This window comes from Dermochelys coriacea, chromosome 3, assembly GCF_009764565.3.
Source record: "Dermochelys coriacea isolate rDerCor1 chromosome 3, rDerCor1.pri.v4, whole genome shotgun sequence".
Taxonomy (NCBI): Eukaryota; Metazoa; Chordata; order Testudines; family Dermochelyidae; genus Dermochelys; species Dermochelys coriacea.
The window spans coordinates 120,941,262-120,958,891 of NC_050070.1; the positions used below are offsets into that span (position 1 = coordinate 120,941,262).

The 17,630-nt window shown below is 43.8% G+C and overlaps 1 protein-coding gene across 1 annotated transcript in view; it reads left to right on the forward strand.

Annotated features, from left to right (window-relative positions):
- Positions 1-17,630, forward strand: part of SYNJ2 (synaptojanin 2) — a 102,620-nt gene that overhangs the window by 15,413 nt on the left and 69,577 nt on the right. Inside the window, 1 exon segment of the mRNA XM_038397867.2 lies at positions 5,151-5,237. Within this exon segment, the coding sequence (XP_038253795.2) occupies positions 5,151-5,237 (87 nt within the window).

Genomic DNA, 17,630 nt, shown 5'->3' on the forward strand with positions numbered 1-17,630 from the left:
GGGAGCATGCAAGTTTTCATTTAAAAAAAAAAAAGTCTCTAGTCATATTGGTTGCAAAGAAAGGTTTCCAAATGTGAACAGAGTATAACCCAGTGCTGTGTTGTTTTCTACATTTGCAAGCAAACAGCTCCAGGTACCTCTGCTGGTTGGGGCTTTTGCAAGCTGCTGTAGTGTGAAACGGACTCCTCAGTACCCCATGGGCAACAGGGAAACCAGCGTGTATCGTGTCAGTTTGTTGCTAGTCGGGAAGGCTCTCAGTACTTAGCATTGGACCAGTGAGAGAGATGCAATTGCAAATATGTTATTCAACAGATGCCAGGGAAACTTATCAAATAATATAGTCCTGCAGTTCTCAAACTGGGGGGTCGGGACCCCATTTTAATGGGGTTGCCAGGGCTGGCGTTAGACTTGCTGGGCCCAGGGCTGAAGCCTAAGCCCAAGCCGCACCACCAGGGGCCAAAACCGAAGCCCCAGGTTTTTAGCCCTTGGCAGCAAGGCTTAGGTTATAGGCCCTCCGCCTGCGGCTGAAGCCCTTTGGCTTTGCCCCCACCCCCACCCCACCCAGGTCGGTGGGGCTCAGGCTTTGGCCCCGCTCCTCGGGGCAGCGGGGCTCAGGCAAGCTCAAGCTTCAGTCCCCTCTCCTGGGGTCGTGTAGTAATTTTTGTTGTCAGAAGGGGCTCGCGGTGCAATGAAGTTTGAGAACCACTGGCACTCAACTAACATTTTTTTGCTGGTATTACAGCCCTAATGGAAAGTTACTTTTAAAAAAGTAAAAAGTTGACTAATAATTTTATAATTAAATACAGTACATTGCTGTTTTATTCCTTTTAAATTGCCAGGGGTCTGGCTTGGGGTTTCAAAAAGGGTTAATTTAAACATAACTTTATATTATAAGCAGAACTGATAGTTGCCATCTTATGCATTGATACTTCTCATTCTTAATAAAGAAAGGAATTGAAGCTAGAATGTTTAGGGTGCTATGTGATCTAGTGAAAGTGGAAAAATGGTGCTTGAAAGATTACTTTCAGGTTGAATATTATATCAGATGTAAAGCACAAATATCGTTTCCTGTGTTGCTCAATGATACCTTAGGGTTTTACAACTAAAAAAATTTAAAGTTCTACAGTAGTTTCACTACTTGGACTGTTTACTGTTTGTGCTTAATCCTGCTTGGACAACCATAGACATATTAATCTCACTTTTTATTTTTAGACATTCACAGTCTGGTTCTAATTCTCGTGCCCAAGCATGAGTTGCAAACACTATAAGGGAATGTTTCAATCCAGACAAAAACTCCTAGCTTTGTTTACATTTATTTTACATTTCATTAAAACATTCCTATTAATTTATGTTTTATAAATGCTTTTTCTAAAATAATAAAACCTAAATGTTGGGCCTAAACTATCTGATTGTGTCCCTTTAACATTGCTGTTTGGTACCCGAGCTGGGTGAACGTATCATTATCTGTGCAGTTCAGCAGCATGGTTGTTGCTGACCTCAGTTGATGGGAGTCCCCCTCCCCAGGGCTCTGGTAACAGTAACACGTCAAAGTCTAGCTCAGACAGAATTCTTTCTAGGGCTTCCCATTGCACAGAGGGAGCACATCCAGTACTGCATCGCTTCAGGAATGCTGCATGCTACCTCTTGCACTCTGGTCTGGTTCTGCAGGCTGGCTTGAAGTGGGCGAAGGGTAGGACATGCCTGGGGACACACAGACTGAACAGTTCCTTCTCTCCTCTGAACACAGGGATTATAATTGTGACTGGCCTTTATACCTTGCAGAGGGGAAAGACTCCTAGTGCCCTACCCCTGCACTGCATAAAGGCCAGTCATAATCTGGCCCAGTGACAGAATCCTGTTTTGGAGTAGCACTTGTTGAACCCACTGATGGGAATGCACTGCTAGTGTAAGTGGGCATAACCCAGTTGAAATCAGCAGAGCAGAGCCTATGTATATCAGGGTACGTCTACGCTGCCAAAAAAAAAAAAAAAAGGCAGCCTGTGGCAGTGAATCTCAGAGCTGAGTCAGCTGGCTTAAGCTCATGGGGCTTGTGCTACAGGTCTAAAAATAGACATATAGATGCTTGGGCTGGAGCCTGGGCTCTGAGATGTGTGTGTCTCTGAGCCTGGTCATCCACACTGCTATTTTTAGACCCATGGTGCTAGTCCAAGTCGGTTGAACCAGGATCTTTTGCAGTGTAGATATACCTTTTAGTGCCCAGTGAATTAGGCCCAGTGACTAATCTGCTGTTCACTTTGATACCATCTGGCTTAATTCAAATTCAGTCTATACCCCTTTCTCCACTCAAAAAATAGCAAACCAAACACCGTTTTGATTTTGGACCACCCACTTACTCAGGGCTTGTCTACAGTAATAGCGTTGCAGCTGAACCGGTGCACCTGTAGCGCGTAGTGAAGACACTACCTATGCCAACTGGAGAGCTTCTCCCATTGGCTTAGCTACTGCCTCGGGGAGGTGGAGTACCTATGTTGGTGGGAGAAGCCCTTCCATTGACATAACTGTGTACACCGGGGGGTTAGGGCAGTATAACTACGTCGCATAGGGATGTGGATTTTCCATACCCCTGAGTGATGCAGTTATACCAACATAAGTTGGTAGCGTAGACCAAGCCTTAGACTGTAATGTCTTTAGGGCAAGGGCTGCCTCTTTATCATGAGTTTGTACAATGCCCAGCACTGTGGGGATGGGGCCTCTAGACTCTACCACCCAAAACGTATCATAATTTGGCTTTACTCTATCTGTACAGCGTAATCTGTACAGACCTGTGGACTTTCCCATCTTCCAGATTTGTATAGCCCCATGTCATCAACTACAGCTGTGTTTGGCATGTTGTTAGTTACTGTGTTCAGAGGCAACTATAAACGTGCAAGGTTCAATTCTGGGCTGCCTCTCCAAGGGATGCAGCACAGAAGATGCAGCCTTGGGATGGAGGGATGGGCAAATGTGGCTTGATGCTACATTTATGCCCTTTGGATTCGGAGTTCCTCCAGGGGACAAAATGGTGCCCAGCAAAAATTAAAGCAGCCCCCAGCTGATATAATTTATGCCAACTCACCCTGGGTTGCCTGTTGATTGCAGCAGAGCGTAGAATCCTCATAGTGCCATGTCCTGTGCCCAGCCCTGCCCCAGACACACTCCCTGTGCTCTCTTGTGAGGGGAGCAGCGTAGGGCCATTTCTGGAGCCCCTATGTTGTATCTCCACTGGGTGGATTCTCCCCCAGACTCTGATGGCCCATTAATGACTCCTGTACACTGCTAGGGCTGCATGTAGGGGCCGGAACAGGGGAGAAAACATGTCTGCAGCTCAGTACTTTGAGGAGAATCACTAGAAATGCTCCTGATAAGTTAAATGATAACATTTTATTAACAAAGCTAAGCCACCAGCAGGTCTGTACCATACAGCCCATGAGAACGGCTCATGCCTGCATCTTGGGTCTTCTCTCAGTGAGAAGCCAACCAAAGCGGCTCACATTTAGCTAATTGGGAGAGGGCAATACACAGTCTACTTTCCGCATTCCACCTCCTGTTCATTGACCTGGTAAGCTAAGGCCTAGTCTACACTAGAAGAGGTTTGTTAGTATAGCTATACTGGCTACATCAGCAAACCCACACAGTGTAGATGCAGCATATATCAGCGGAAAAGGGGGTTTTGCAGGTATAGTTTTCTCAGGTTCTGTGAATGAAACAAGCCATGCTGCCAAAAGCACTTTTCACTGGTATAACTGTCTACACTAAGGCTGTTGCCAGTATAGAAATGTCATGAAAAATCACTCCTCTGACCAACGTTACAATACCAACAAAAGTTTCTAGTGTAGATCAGGCCTAAATGATGGGATATATCTGCAGCACTACGTGCAAAACCAAGCTAGTCCAGGCTTAACATTTGATGCTTGCTGAAACTTCCATCTCTGTTCCAAGCTCTGTTAATATGCGTGCAGTGTATTGTCTCGCCTTGCCAATTTCTGTGGCTTTTCTATACACAGCAACATCAGCTGCTGCTTGCCATTAGCTGCATGTGGTGTCATATTTTTGTATTGCTTAATCTCACATTGATACACATACTGTACGCTTCGGTCTTTAGTTTAGATCGAGCCCTTAAAATACATGTTGATGTCGCACATTCCGGTCCCTGGTTCTTGAAGAAATGTCTCCATTCTCCCTGCTGCCTCTTGTGTCTAGCCTGCAAATTTGTTAATCTCACCTCAACCCCCATCAGTCTGTTATCTCAATCTCTTTAGCTATTTCTGTTATCTTTTCTTTTAGTGAAGGGTCCTGAAGGTTGCAGTATTTGGGACAAGGATTTTGCTTCTATCGTAAAGTGTGCTTCTGCTGCCATTAGAAAAGGAGGAAAACGGTTTTCTGCCCCTTCTTTGTTTCTTTATGATCTATAAAGATGGCCTGAGAAGATTTACTCCAGATTTACACTGGTGTAACTGAGATCAGAATAGGTTCTCTTGTTTACTCTCTTGTAAATTTACACTGATTTGTTCTTTTGCCAAATAGTTTTGACTTCAATAAAATACATTTTTTGACTCTCAAAAACTCATTTTTGCCATGCTGCCTATATTGAATCTTGTTGCCTTGTATAAAAAAAATCCCAGTTTGTTGTTCCCCTTCCATGTCTGTCTTCATTCTGACTGTGAGTTTGTTGGGGCAGGGATGGTCCCTTCTCATATATCTGGAAAATGCCTAGCACGTGTGGGTGCTACTCAAACAAATAATTTTTTTTTTAACAGCTCTGGTCTTAGGGCTGTATGAATTAATTGTTTGTGTGTTTTTATTCTGATAGTGATAGGCCATTTGCTGGTGTCTGCACCATGTGTTAGTAGATGCAACAATTAATTAATGATCTGTGGATTTACAACTGGCTCCTCTCTTTTTCCTTTGTGTGGTGTTTGAACAGGCGTGTTTGTACCTTTCAACACTCAGTCTTTTATGGGGATGTTCCATCACTTTTAAATAGCTTCCTAGTTTAACACTGTAAACCCCACATGCTTATTCATGAGTTATCTAATTGTCTTGTTTGTTGAGTGAGATCTCCTAGGAAGGGCTTGGTAGGGGACTATACCAATCTGAAAACTGAATTGGGTAACTAAGGCTTGCTGCCTTTTTATTGTGTTTTTTCTCAGCTCCTGAAGAAAAGGAGGCAATTAAAGGGCAATATGAAAAGCTTATGGATGCCTATGGCTGCTTGGGAGAGCTCCGGCTAAAATGTGGTAAGTAGCTTTGAGAATGAGGACAGTTGTTAGATGCCCATGCCCAAACAAACTTGGTTTAATCCCAGTGACCAGAGAGTTGCCTGATTTCTGTCAGTTTTGGAAGACATTTGGGCTCTTGCCCAATATAACCATTTTATTGATAGGTTTATTGATGCAAACATATTTTTTATAAGCTGTGCATTGCGTTAAAAGCACACTGTCAAATATTATCTTAAGAGTTTTTAGGTTAAGTATTTTACATTCCTTTGTTTCATAAGACCCTCTTAACAGCTTTCAGAGGGGTAGCTGTGTTAGTCTGTATCAGTAAAAACAACGAGGGGTTCTTGTGGCACCTTAGAGACTAACACATTTATTTGGGCATAAGCTTTCATGGGCTATAACCCACTTCATCAGATGCAGGGAGTGGAAAATACAGTAAGCAGGTATAAATATACAGCATATGAAAGATGGGAGTTGCCTTACCAAGTGGGGGGTGGTCAGTGCTAACAAGGCCAATTCAGTTGGGGTGGATGTGGCCATTCCCAACAGTTGACAAGAAGGGGTGAATATCAACACAGGGGAAATTATTTTTTGTAGTGCTAATGAGGCCAGTTCAATCAAGGCAGATGTGGCCCATACCCAGCAGTTCACAAGAAGGTGTGAGAATCAACAAAGAGAAAATTATTTTTGTAGCCTCGTTAGCACTGACCTCCCCACTTGGTAAGGCAACTCCCGTCTTTTCATGTGCTGTATATTTATACCTGCTTACTGTATTTTCCACTCCATGCATCTGATGAAGTGGGTTATAGCCCACAAAAGCTTATGCCCAAATAAATTTTTTAGTCTCTAAGGTACCAAAAGCACTCCTCGTTGTTGTTTTTTAACAGCTTGTTGTTTTTCCTACCACTTTTGTAAAATACAAATATTGATTTTTCCCCTCCCCTCCTTTTGTTTTGAATTGAGCTAGTTTCAGTAATGGCTCTTATGATTACTAAGGGCCCAGTTATGCAAACGCCAAAGTACATGAATGACTTTACTCACATGAAAAGCCAAATTAACTTCAGTGAGCCTTCTTGCATGCATGAGTGTTTTCCGAATCAGCCCCATAACTTCAACTAACACACTGCAGAATATCATTATGCATCAGCATTGCTGTTAATTTTCATGTGCTTTCAGGAACCTTGAATTAGCAAAGAAGTTGCTGCTACTCTCTACAACAGGAACATAAAATGAATTTTTGTAGTGCTATAGGAACAAAGCCAAATCACACTTATTTGAGGGCACTCAGTACCTTGCAGAATTGGGCCCAATAAAATACATTTCAGTTCACTGCTTAAGGTGGTTTTAAACCAAATATTTAAGTAAATTTTAGTGCTTGTAAAATGTGCCTCATTTACAGCTTCATAGACTGAAATTCTCTATATATAAAGCAGGTAATAGCTGTACAGACTTCCCCACACTGCTCTGGCAATAGGCCTTAACCTTGACTTGGAAGTTTGAGACTACTACTTTTCCATTCCACATCTACTCAGTCCTTGGCCTCTTTAATGAACCTGCTAACAGGGATAACAAGCATAGTAATGGGGTGAATGCCTGTATACTAGGAACTATATAAGATTATGTACTTAGGCTGTGTCTACATTAGCATTTTTGTCAGCAAACGTTTTGTCAGGGGTGTGAAAACACCCCCCCCCCCGACCGACATAGGTTTCACCAACAAAAGCGCCGGTGTGGACAGCTCTATGTTGGCAGGAGAGCGTCTCCTGACGACACATCTACCGCTGCTCTTTGGCGGTGGTTTAATTATGCCAGTGGGAAAGCTCTTTCCAGCTGGTATAGAGTGGCTACACAGGAGACCTTACAGTGGTGTTGTGTAGACATAGCTTAGCTCATTACATGTAGGGCACTGAACAGCTGTTAGGTGGTAATGACTTCCATCTACTACAATTTGGGATGGATTTGAAGCAGGTACTTACAGATGAACACACTATATCATGGTGTAAATGTGCAGATCTATCTCACTACTTGAAACAAGAAGGGGATTTTTTGTTTGGTTTGTTCAGTTTCTTGTGGGGTAATTGAGTAACTCTGTTAAACTGAATGTCAGTTTTGTTCATGCACTTGAAAATAAAATAGATAGTGTATGGTCCATTTTTCTTGGCACATAGAACTATGTTTCCTGAGAGGAGTTAAATTAAACCTCATGTTGTGATAGTTAAGGGATGTGGCGAATAAATACGAGCAGTTCAAACCACAGCTATAGCTAGTTCCCTCTTTGCAGAGGGGAACTAAATCAATCACAGGTGACACCTCAGTCCCTCCTGTTCTCTGCCTGTGACACACAATAGTTCTGTTGTCTGAAGTCACTGGGCTCAAGAGAGGTGTATCTGGATAAAGTTCTGTGATGCATTACAATACAGAGTAGGTCACACTAGATCCCAGGGGTAGGCAACCTATGGCCCACGGGCTACATCCAGCCTCCTGCCAGTTTAATCTGGCCATCGAGCTCCTGCTGGGGAGCGGGGTCTGGGGCTTGCGTTGCTCCAGCTGGGGAGCAGGGTCGGAGGCTGCTCCATGCACACATGGTGAGGCTCCCGGAAGCGGCATGTCCCCCTTCCGGTTCCTATGTTTAGGGGCAGCCAGGGGGCTCCATGTGCTGCCCCACCCCAAGCACCACCCCCACAGCTCCCATTGGCCGGGAACTGCAGCTAATGGGAGCTGCAGGTGGGGCAGCGCGCAGAGCCGCCTGGCCGCACCTCCACATAGGAGTTGGAGGGGGGACGTGCCGCTGCTTCCTGGAGCTGCTTGAGATAAGCACTGCCCGGAGCCTGCATTCCTGACCCCGTCCCATGCCCCAAATCCCTGCCCCAGGTTTGATCCCTCTCCCGCAGCCCAACTCCTTGCCTCAGCCTGGAGACTCCTCCCTCACCCTGAACTCCTCATTTCTGCCCCCCCGAGTCTGCACACCCAGCCAGAGCCCTCACCCACTTCTGTACCCCAACCCCAATTTCGTGAACATTCCTGGCCCACTTTCCATACCCGGATGTGGCCCTCAGGTCAAAAAGTTTGCCCATCCCTGGACTAGATGATGTAATAATCCTTTCCGGCCTTAAAAAATCTGTGAACTCTGAAATCTATGAAGTCCCTGTAACCTTCATATTAAATGTTGTATTAATAATAATTTCATAGGGGATAAACTTATGGCAACTGTGTGTTTATAACCTATTTTTCGTTTCTTCCGACTTTTACTGCTATGTTTCCCCACGTCTATTTATTTATTTTTTGAGAAAATCTAGTTATTTCTGGTGACCATGATCTAAGAAATTCCCCCTGTTGAGCTCTGCCAGTGCATCTCTATCTTGTCCCAATTTTACCTCTGTACTGTTCCTGTTCAGAGCCACTTCTGAAGGGAGACTGCCAAAAATTCTGTTAATGTCTTGATAATAAGGACCGACTGCAAGTTATATTTGCATAGTTCTCTTAAATGAAAAGCCACAAAGGGCTGTACTTAAATAGAACAGACCAAAGGTTCCCAGACTATTGGAAAAAGGCAAATATAGTGCCCATATTTAAAAAAGGGAAGAAAGAGAACCTGGGGAACTACAGACCAGTCAACCTCACTTCAGTCACCAGCAAAATCATGGAGCAGATCATCAAAGAATCCATTTTGAATCACTTGGAGGGGAGAAAGGTGATCAGGAACAGTCAACATGGACTCATCAAGGGCAAGTCATGCCTGACCACCTTCTATGATGAGATAACTGGCTCTGTGGATATGGGGGAAAGTGGTAGATATGATGTATCTTGATTTTAGCAAAGCTTTTGATACGATCTCCCACAGTAGTCTTGCCAGCAAGTTAAAGAAGTATGGATTGGATGAATGGACTATAAAGTGGATAGAAAGTTGGCTAGATTGTCGGGCTCAACGGGAAGTGATCAACGGCTCGATGTCTAGTTGGCAGCCAGTATCAAGCGGAGTGCCCCAGGGGTCAGTCCTGACTCCGGTTTTGTTCAACATCTTTATTAATTATCTGGATGATGGGATGAATTGCACCCTCAGCAAGTTCTCAGATGACACTAAGCTGGGGGGAGAGGTAGATACACGGTAGGGTAGGGATAGGGTCCAGAGTGACCTAGACAAATTGGAGGATTGGGCCAAAAGAAATCTGATGAGGTTCAACAAGGACAAGTGCAGAGTCCTGAACTTAGGAAGGAAGAATCCTATGCACCGTTACAGGCTGGGGACCGACTGGCTAAGCAGCAGTTCTGCAGAAAAGGACTTGGGGATTACAGTGGACAAGAACCTGGATATGAGTCAGCAGTGTGCCCTTGTTCCCAAGAAGGACAACGGCATATTGGGCTGTATTAGTAAGAGCATTGCCAGCAGATCGAGGGAAATGATTATTCCCTTCTATTCGGCACTGGTGAGGCCACATCTGGAGTACTGTGTCCAATTTTGGTCCCCCCTCTACAGAGGGGATGTGGACAAATTGGAGAGAGTCCAGCGGAGGGTAACGAAAATGATTAGGGGGCTGGGGCACATGACTTATAAGGAGAAGCTGAGGGAACTGGGGTTATTTAGTCTGCAGAAGAGAAGAGTAAGGGGGGATTTGATAGCAATCTTCAACTACCTGAAAGGGGGTTCCAAAGAGGAGGGAGCTAAGCTATTCTCAGTGGTGGCAGATGACAGAACAAGAAGCAATGATCTCAAGTTGCAGAGGGGGAGGTCTAGGTTGGATATTAGGAAACACTATTTCACTAAGAGGGTGGTGAAGCACTGGATTGGGTTATGTAAGAAGGTGGTGGAATCTTCATTCTTAGAGGTTTTTAAAGCCGGCTTGACAAAGCCCTGACTGGGATGATTTAGTTGGTGTTAGTCCTGCTTTGAGCAGGGGATTGGACTAGATGCCCTCCTGACGTCTCTTCAAACCCTAATATTTTATGATTCCCAAACATTTCCCAAGGCAGATTTCAGCTAGAGAGAGAAAATGTCATTTGTGCACCTACTCTCTCATTGGTAGTTGGGGGACCATTTTCCTCTGGTCCCAAATATGTGACTTGCCTTCCTTCTCATTCACAATCCCTACAGCAATTGTTTCCATGGAAAAGTGACAATAGGAAGATATTTAATGTATTTTTCACTTCTTTTAATGCATTTTAGCAGCTGGAAACAAGGAGAGCAGCGCAATGCAACCAGCCAGGTCTCTGCAGCGCACCAGTGGTTTGCAGACCACAGTTCAGGAACCTATGGAATAGGTAGTGACAGAGTGGTCTATTTGACCAGTTGGTCACTATTTGGGTTTCATAGACTATCAGGGTTGGAAGGGACCTCAGGAGATCATCTAGTCCAATCCCCTGCTCAAAGCAGGACCAATCCCCAATTTCTGGCCCAGGTCCCTAAATGGCCCCCTCAAGGATTGAACACTCAACCCTGGGTTTAGGAAGCTAATGCTCAAACAAACTATGCAAGCAAATCAGCACCTTTTATGAGTGCTAAATTAGCCAAAAATATTTTGAAGATACTCTCCAAAGGCATACACAAAAGAGCATATTTGCCAAGCTGAGAAAGTCTTTTGTAGGAAATACAAAATGTGTCTGGGAGCTCTCCGGGCAATGAATTAACCTGTAAATACCAGTACTTAGGGATCAGTACAAGTCTTGAGTCTCCTTGTCTACAGAAGTTTAGTGTACTCCATTTCCACCTGCTAAGGAGAGGAGAATAGAGGCTGCTTTTTACATTGCCTTGCCTTTGCACAAGAATGCTGATGGACTTTATGAAGCTGCTCACAAAGTTAATGTTTCCCAGAAGTGACAGATTCACTTGTGTGCATTTACGTCAATTTGGATGACTCACTAGATTCCCCGTTTTCTTTTTGTTTGGGAGGAGCTGTAATAGCATTAACAGCTGAAGGTTTCTGTGCTGTGCTTCAGCCAAGGTTTTGCTTCTCAAGGCAGGTTTAGCAGTGATGTTTATTTTAAGCAGTATGCTAAAGATGGGTTTATGGTATTGTACAGCACACTGTTCAGATGCAGTAATGCCAGTAAAAGATGTGTACTGTATAAGGTAAATTCTGGCACTATATACTATGGGGGTTGCTTTATTTAATGAAATAACAGATTTCTCTTCCGAGAAACATTCTCTGTGTATGGGTACGTATACATATGTTAAAATATAAGTGAGAGATATTCACAGGCACAAAGGGCAGATAGGTGCCCAGCTTCCATTTGCCTTTAAAAATTGCCTCCTTAAAGTCTAGCGTCATTCCTTAGAGGGACGAAGAAATGTTTTGTGGTTAAAAATCTGGGTTGGGATTTGGGAGATCAAGTTCTAGTTGTGACTGCCACAGACTTCACTTATTCTCTGAGCCTCAACTCCCTGTCTGTAAAATGGGGATAATAGTACTTCACAGAGAAGGGGTGAGGATATGTGTGTTGATGACAATGAGGCACTTGGCTACCATAGGCCTGGGAGCCATATAAATAGATTATGAGTCTATTACAGGAGTGGATGGGTAGATTCTGTGGCCTGCAATGTGCAGGTGGTCAGACAGTAGATGATCATGATGGTCCCTTCTGGCCTCTAAGTCTGTTGGGAGGGTTTTTATTTAAAAATTAAATTTAAATTCAGTACCCATAAAAATGAAGATAGTTGCTGTATAAATTGTCAGCAAAGATAGCTTGATGAAGCTCAGTGGACAACCGCAGTTCACAAAAGAAAATGGCATACTTGAGTGCAATAGCATAAGGGTAGGAAAAAAAATTCTGAAAAATACTGTATTTTATCGAGCAGAGATGCATGTTTTCATTAGGAGTCCGGTGTCCAGCTTTGGTCACCTTACCTTGAAATATAGCAGAGACTGAATTAGGAGGAGATGGTTGGGTTGTGGATTTTCATATAATGAGAGTGATTGGTGTGATATAATGTGGGTGATTTCACTTGCAAAAGGAAAGAGAAAGGAGTAGATAGAGGTATTCACAGCAATGTGAATTGAGAATGAGAATTGATTAGTTTCTCCTTTTTACTGTATTTCCTAATAGAAAGCTTTGAAACCTATGACACACTGTGGGAGAAAATGAATAACAAGAGTCATATATACACAGGTTTAATACAGCAGCCACATTTATTATTATCAGCGATGTTCCAGAATTATGCTTTCTGGTCATATCCTCGCTGAACTTTGGTCAAGGCAGCTGATTTCATAGGAGCTGAACAAAAAGTATAAAAGTTAATTTTGTCTTATTGTCTTGCTGAACGTTCTCCCAGACTCACCCTCCCACACACAGCCTGGTAAGTGGGGCATTCAGCACATATTTCTGCGAATAGCTGAGTTTTCCCATTTGCTGTAAAGGTCCTCTTTAAAGCCAACTATGGTTATTATGGTTCACCACTGGGCTACATAATGATCTTGGTTACTATACATCAAATTTACACCAGGATAACTGTGTTCAGAATTTATCTCATTATCCCTGAAAGGATTGTTTTCTTGTATTTGTTCTAGTGAAATAGAAAGTGCACTCCTCCATCTTTCTCAAATATTCTTATTTTCGGTATCTGACTTTGAGGCATCTGGTTCTGGCCATCGTGGGAGACAAGATACCAGACTAGATGGGGCAGGGTCTGATCCATTATGGCTGCTTCTGTGTTCCTAAACACCTGTTAGCACTGTAGTGATGAAAATGGCATTTCACATGTGTGTTGTAAAGGCTGAAATGAAGCAAGAATGTAGATTTTACCCACTTGTAAAGTAAATTCTAATTTTTGTTTAAAAAGCAATTTAAGTGAAGATTCAGGGTTTCTAAGGTGAGAGTTACTTTAAAAGGTCCACTGCTGGCATTGTTGCTTGTGCAAGTGTGAAGTGCATATTAAGACGTAGAGCTCTTGATTACTCTTTAAGGTTTCCTTTTGCTTTAAATTGTTTCTTTTCTGCTGGCTCTGTGCATCAAGCACTCTGTAGCTCTTTAAGTAGTATGTAATATGCTTTCTTCTACTGCCCTGGGATATTGATATAAAGGAAACTTTTTCCATATTTTTCCTTTTTCTTCCACCTTATTTGCATTCTTTTCTCATCTAAGATTTTTTGGTTTAAGAAATAGGGCTGGATTTTGGCCTGTCCCTCCACAGTGTGCAAGGAACCTCCTGACCACAAATGAAGGCTGGCCACAGTTAGAGTATATGTAGTCCCCTGAGTACAAGGTTTGCTTCTGACTAGCACTGCTAGCAAATGAAAACTGCTGGGAATTGATTCTGGGTTAATTTTTCTTCTGATCTTAAAGGAATACTGTCTACCTTGTAGAATTCTTTTCCGTCTAATCTTAAAGCCAGTTACATTTGGTAAAGCAACAAATGTCTATGTCACATCTGCTGTAGGTTTTTAATTCTGCTGCTTGTGTATTCAGTAAAACAAGCATAAATCTTCTTTCTGACTGCTGTTCAGCTCCTCCTAAGAGTTGGATCCTCGCACATGTGCACAATGCTGATGCAGCTAGATGGATCAAAAATGAAACAAATCATGTAGTGTTGATTGATGTATACGAATATGGTAGTTCACATTATTTGCACTTTTTCAATCAAAGTTTTATTTGGAATCCCAAGGGATGCAACATTAAAATGTTATGACAGAAATAAAATGAATAGAGAGCTACACATGTGAAAAGTTAAGGCTAGTGAGGCTAACAGTATTCCTCTATTTTGAAAATAAAAAATTGGGGGCAGTACCCTATGGACCTACAGGGATGTCAGTGTGTGTCTTATTTTCATTTCTCTCCCCTCATGATTACAGTATCTGCTGTATATCTTTTTCTCAGTGTAAGTTCCATGGCTTAAAGCCATTCTCTCTCTGCTGGCAAAATATCACAGCATTAATGCCAATCTGTGGCTCAGGAAAATTTGTAAACATGATCTCGTGAGAATCCCGGGTTGTCATCAGTTCACATACTGTAGGAAATAGTTTGCCATGTGACAAGCTGATTTTATTTTATTTTTTTTCAAACAGGAAGCTTTCTGTGACCTTTTCTTTTGTGGAGACTTTCTGCATAATAAAAGTGAAATTGTTTAGAGCCTAGGAAACCCTCCTGTAAAATCTTGTTAGTTAAATGCTTTATTTCAACCCAGTCAATCAATAATTACCTCTCACCTTAGCCGTTGTAAATTTCAGAAACAGAGAAAATCAGCTTTTAATTTGTTAACTTAGAAGTATCTTGCATATTAACAACAACAATAATAAATCGATTTAGCAGCATAAACTAACGCTATGTCTACACTACGCAGCTTGTAGCAGCACAGTTGTGCTACAGCCATGCCGATAAAAGGCCGCTCAGTGTAGCCGCTGTTTGTCGGCAGGAGCACTGTTCACACCAGTGCTTGTCGTCGACAAAACTTTTGTCTTTCGGGGGGAGGAGGAGGTTAACACCTCTGAACAATAACAATTTTGTCTTTTACTTGCCAGTGTAGACAAAGCCTAAGGCCGAAACCCTGAAAAGACTTATATGTGCTTGATTTTAAGTATGTGGGTAGTCCCATTACTTCAGTGAAACTATTCCTGTCCTTAAAGTTAAGCACATACATAAGTCTTTGTAGGATCAGAGCCCCAAAGCTGAGTAGTTATTCTCACATTAAAGCAACTATTTAAAAAAAAAAAAAAGGCCTGGGTGGGTGGGGGGTGGCAGGGTGGTTACTTGAAGTGATATATACCAGAAGAGGAATACATTTTTTTAAAAAAAGGTTTTAGCTGGAAATAAATGAAGTTGGATTTTGATTTATTGCTGGCTTCAGAATGAGATGTACTAATAGTTGTTATAATCAGACTTGTATGGCCTGTCTGCTCCTGATAAGTACGGTAACTAGAGGGGTTGGCTCTGCAGCTGGTAATGCTGCTATTGCCACACAAAATGGTATTTCAAACAGCATGCCTGGGTAAATAAAGCTTTTGTTTTATTCTCTGGGACTGTGTTTTCAGTCCAACAAAATGTCTAAGTGAAAAGACGAATGGACATAGCTCAGTCTAGGCTTGCATCACAAATGCAGCAGATGTAATTAGAGACCGTTTTGGGGGGGAAATTGGCAGCCTGTGCTTGGGGAAAGGCCCAGGAGTGAGATAAAACAGGGAGCAAGTTTTCTTAGAACTGATAGAAGAGCATTTCCAAGGCTAAGCTGAAAGTGTTGGCAAAGAAGGAAAGGGAGCGAGTAAGGAGGAAGCTGCATCAAAATGTTCATGGCCAGATGATAAACAGCACATGCGTATATATAATATATATATTGCGTGCACACACGAAATGTAATGAGTGTGGGAAACTAGCTGGTGACCCACCAAGCATCTGAACCCTGAAAAAGAAGAGTTGAATGTTTTTTTTTGTTTTTTTTTTGTTTTGTTTTTTTTAAAGGGTGGAAAGTACAGTAAGTCTGTCTCTGAGGGCTTGGTTTTTCATGAATGGAGACTATATGGTGGTTTTGAGACTTGAAAGAGACATGATTTACAGTTTGAGAATGGTATTCTATTGATAACATTCTTATTATTGTGCATGTTTCTGAAAGCTTGAGAGGCGAGATCTTCACCTCCGCACTGTCACCCCCTGTACGTCACACAAAAGGGCCAGAGTGGCCTAGGACTGTCAAAGCTCCATCTCCATCTGGTGAGGATTCCCCTAGGACAGGCTTTGTGAGACAGCCTTAAGGCTGTCTCCTGTGGATCCCTTTGAAAGCTCTGGTGTAGGTGGCATGTTGGAGGGTCAGGGCCACAGCACTGGAGAGTCTGGAGTGTGCTGTGGCCCATAATGTAGCCTTGAGAGGCTGCTGTAAATTAGAGAGGTCTTCAGGGCTGCTTAAGAGGGTATGTCTACAGAGCTCATGGCAGAGTGACCCTCCAGCCTGGGACGACAGGGCTAGCACTCTTAAAAATAGCTGTGCAGACCGCACTTCTAAGTTCCAGATTTCGCTCTGATACCTGGGGTGGGGTGGGGTGTGAGCTTCAGAGCCCAAGCTGCAATGTCTACACAGCTATTATTGGTGCAGTAGCACAAGCTCTGTGAGCCCAAGTCCATCCACCTAGGCTGGGAGCTTACATGCAAGTTTCCCAGACCTGAAGAAAAGCTCTGTGTAAGCTCGAAAGCTTGTCTCACCAACAGAAGTTGGTCCAGTAAAATATGTTGCCTCACTTACCTTGTTTCTCTAATACAGGAGTCGGCAACCTATGGCACGCGTGCCAAAGACAGCACAAGAGCCGATTTTTAATGGCACGCTGCTGCCTGCCGGGTCCCAGCCGCCGGCCCCGCTCAGCCCGCTGTCGAACCCAGGCCGGGACCCCGGCAGGCAGCAGCGTGCCATTAAAAATCCTGCCCTCCCCAGCCCGCTCTTCTCCACTCCCCATGGGGGCAGGGTGAAGAATCTTGGTCCTGCTGGCTGCTGCTGCAGGGCAGGCAAGCTCCCCCCTCCCCCGTCTCTTCCCCCAGTGTGCTGGGTTCCTGCCCCTCCTCTCCCTCCCTGCTGCCGATCAGCTGATGGCCCTTGCGCGGGAGGGGGAGAAGCAGAGCCGCAGCGCGTTCGCTGCTCCAGGGAGGAGGCAGAGAAGAGGTGGGGAACGGGGGTGGAATCAGGGCATATCCCCTCCAGCCCCCTGCCGTGAGCACCCCCATGACCCTAGCCCACACCCCCAGCCCTCTGCCCTGACCCCTGCACCCCCCTCATACACCCCCAGCCTTCTGTCCTGACCCCTGAACCCCCTTCATACATACCCAGCCCCCAATGCCCTGCCCTGCTCTTATACGTTTAAAGTTAACAGATAAGCCTTACAGTAGAGAGTGCTTAAACTGCATATCATGGGCCTGCTCTGGCTCCTATTGCAGTCCATGGCAAAATCACTAGGCCATGTCTAGACTAGGAAAATAGGATGTTAACAAACATGATTTTAAACAGGACATCACACCTATTGTTGACAGGGCAAGTAATGTTTAAAAACATCTTAGCTGATTTTGATCAACCCTAGGCTCCCATCTAGTGTGGACTGTGACCAGCTAATGACCTGTCTTCTAGACACAGTGCTTCAATGGGAACAGGATGAGGCCCTCCCCAAACATGTGGGGTCCTAGGGTGGAGGTTGCACATCTCAGGTGCTTTCCTATTTAAAAAAAATAGGCTAATATCTCTGGCAAAGAAATAGTGAAATATCTTGGGTTAGATTCTGTTAGGGTGACAAGATAGCAAGTGTGAAAAATCAGGAGGGGAGGTAATAGGTTGCCTGTATAAGACAAAGCCTCTAATTTTGGGATATCTGGTCACCCTAGATTCTGTGCTAGACATCTAAAGCTCACAGCTGTGGGGCGCTATTGTGGCTTTAGGTCATCTTTGCACCCTTCCAATCCTGGTGGCTCGACAGGGTGGAGCATTGCCTGGCATAACTTTGGAAATGTCCATGCAGC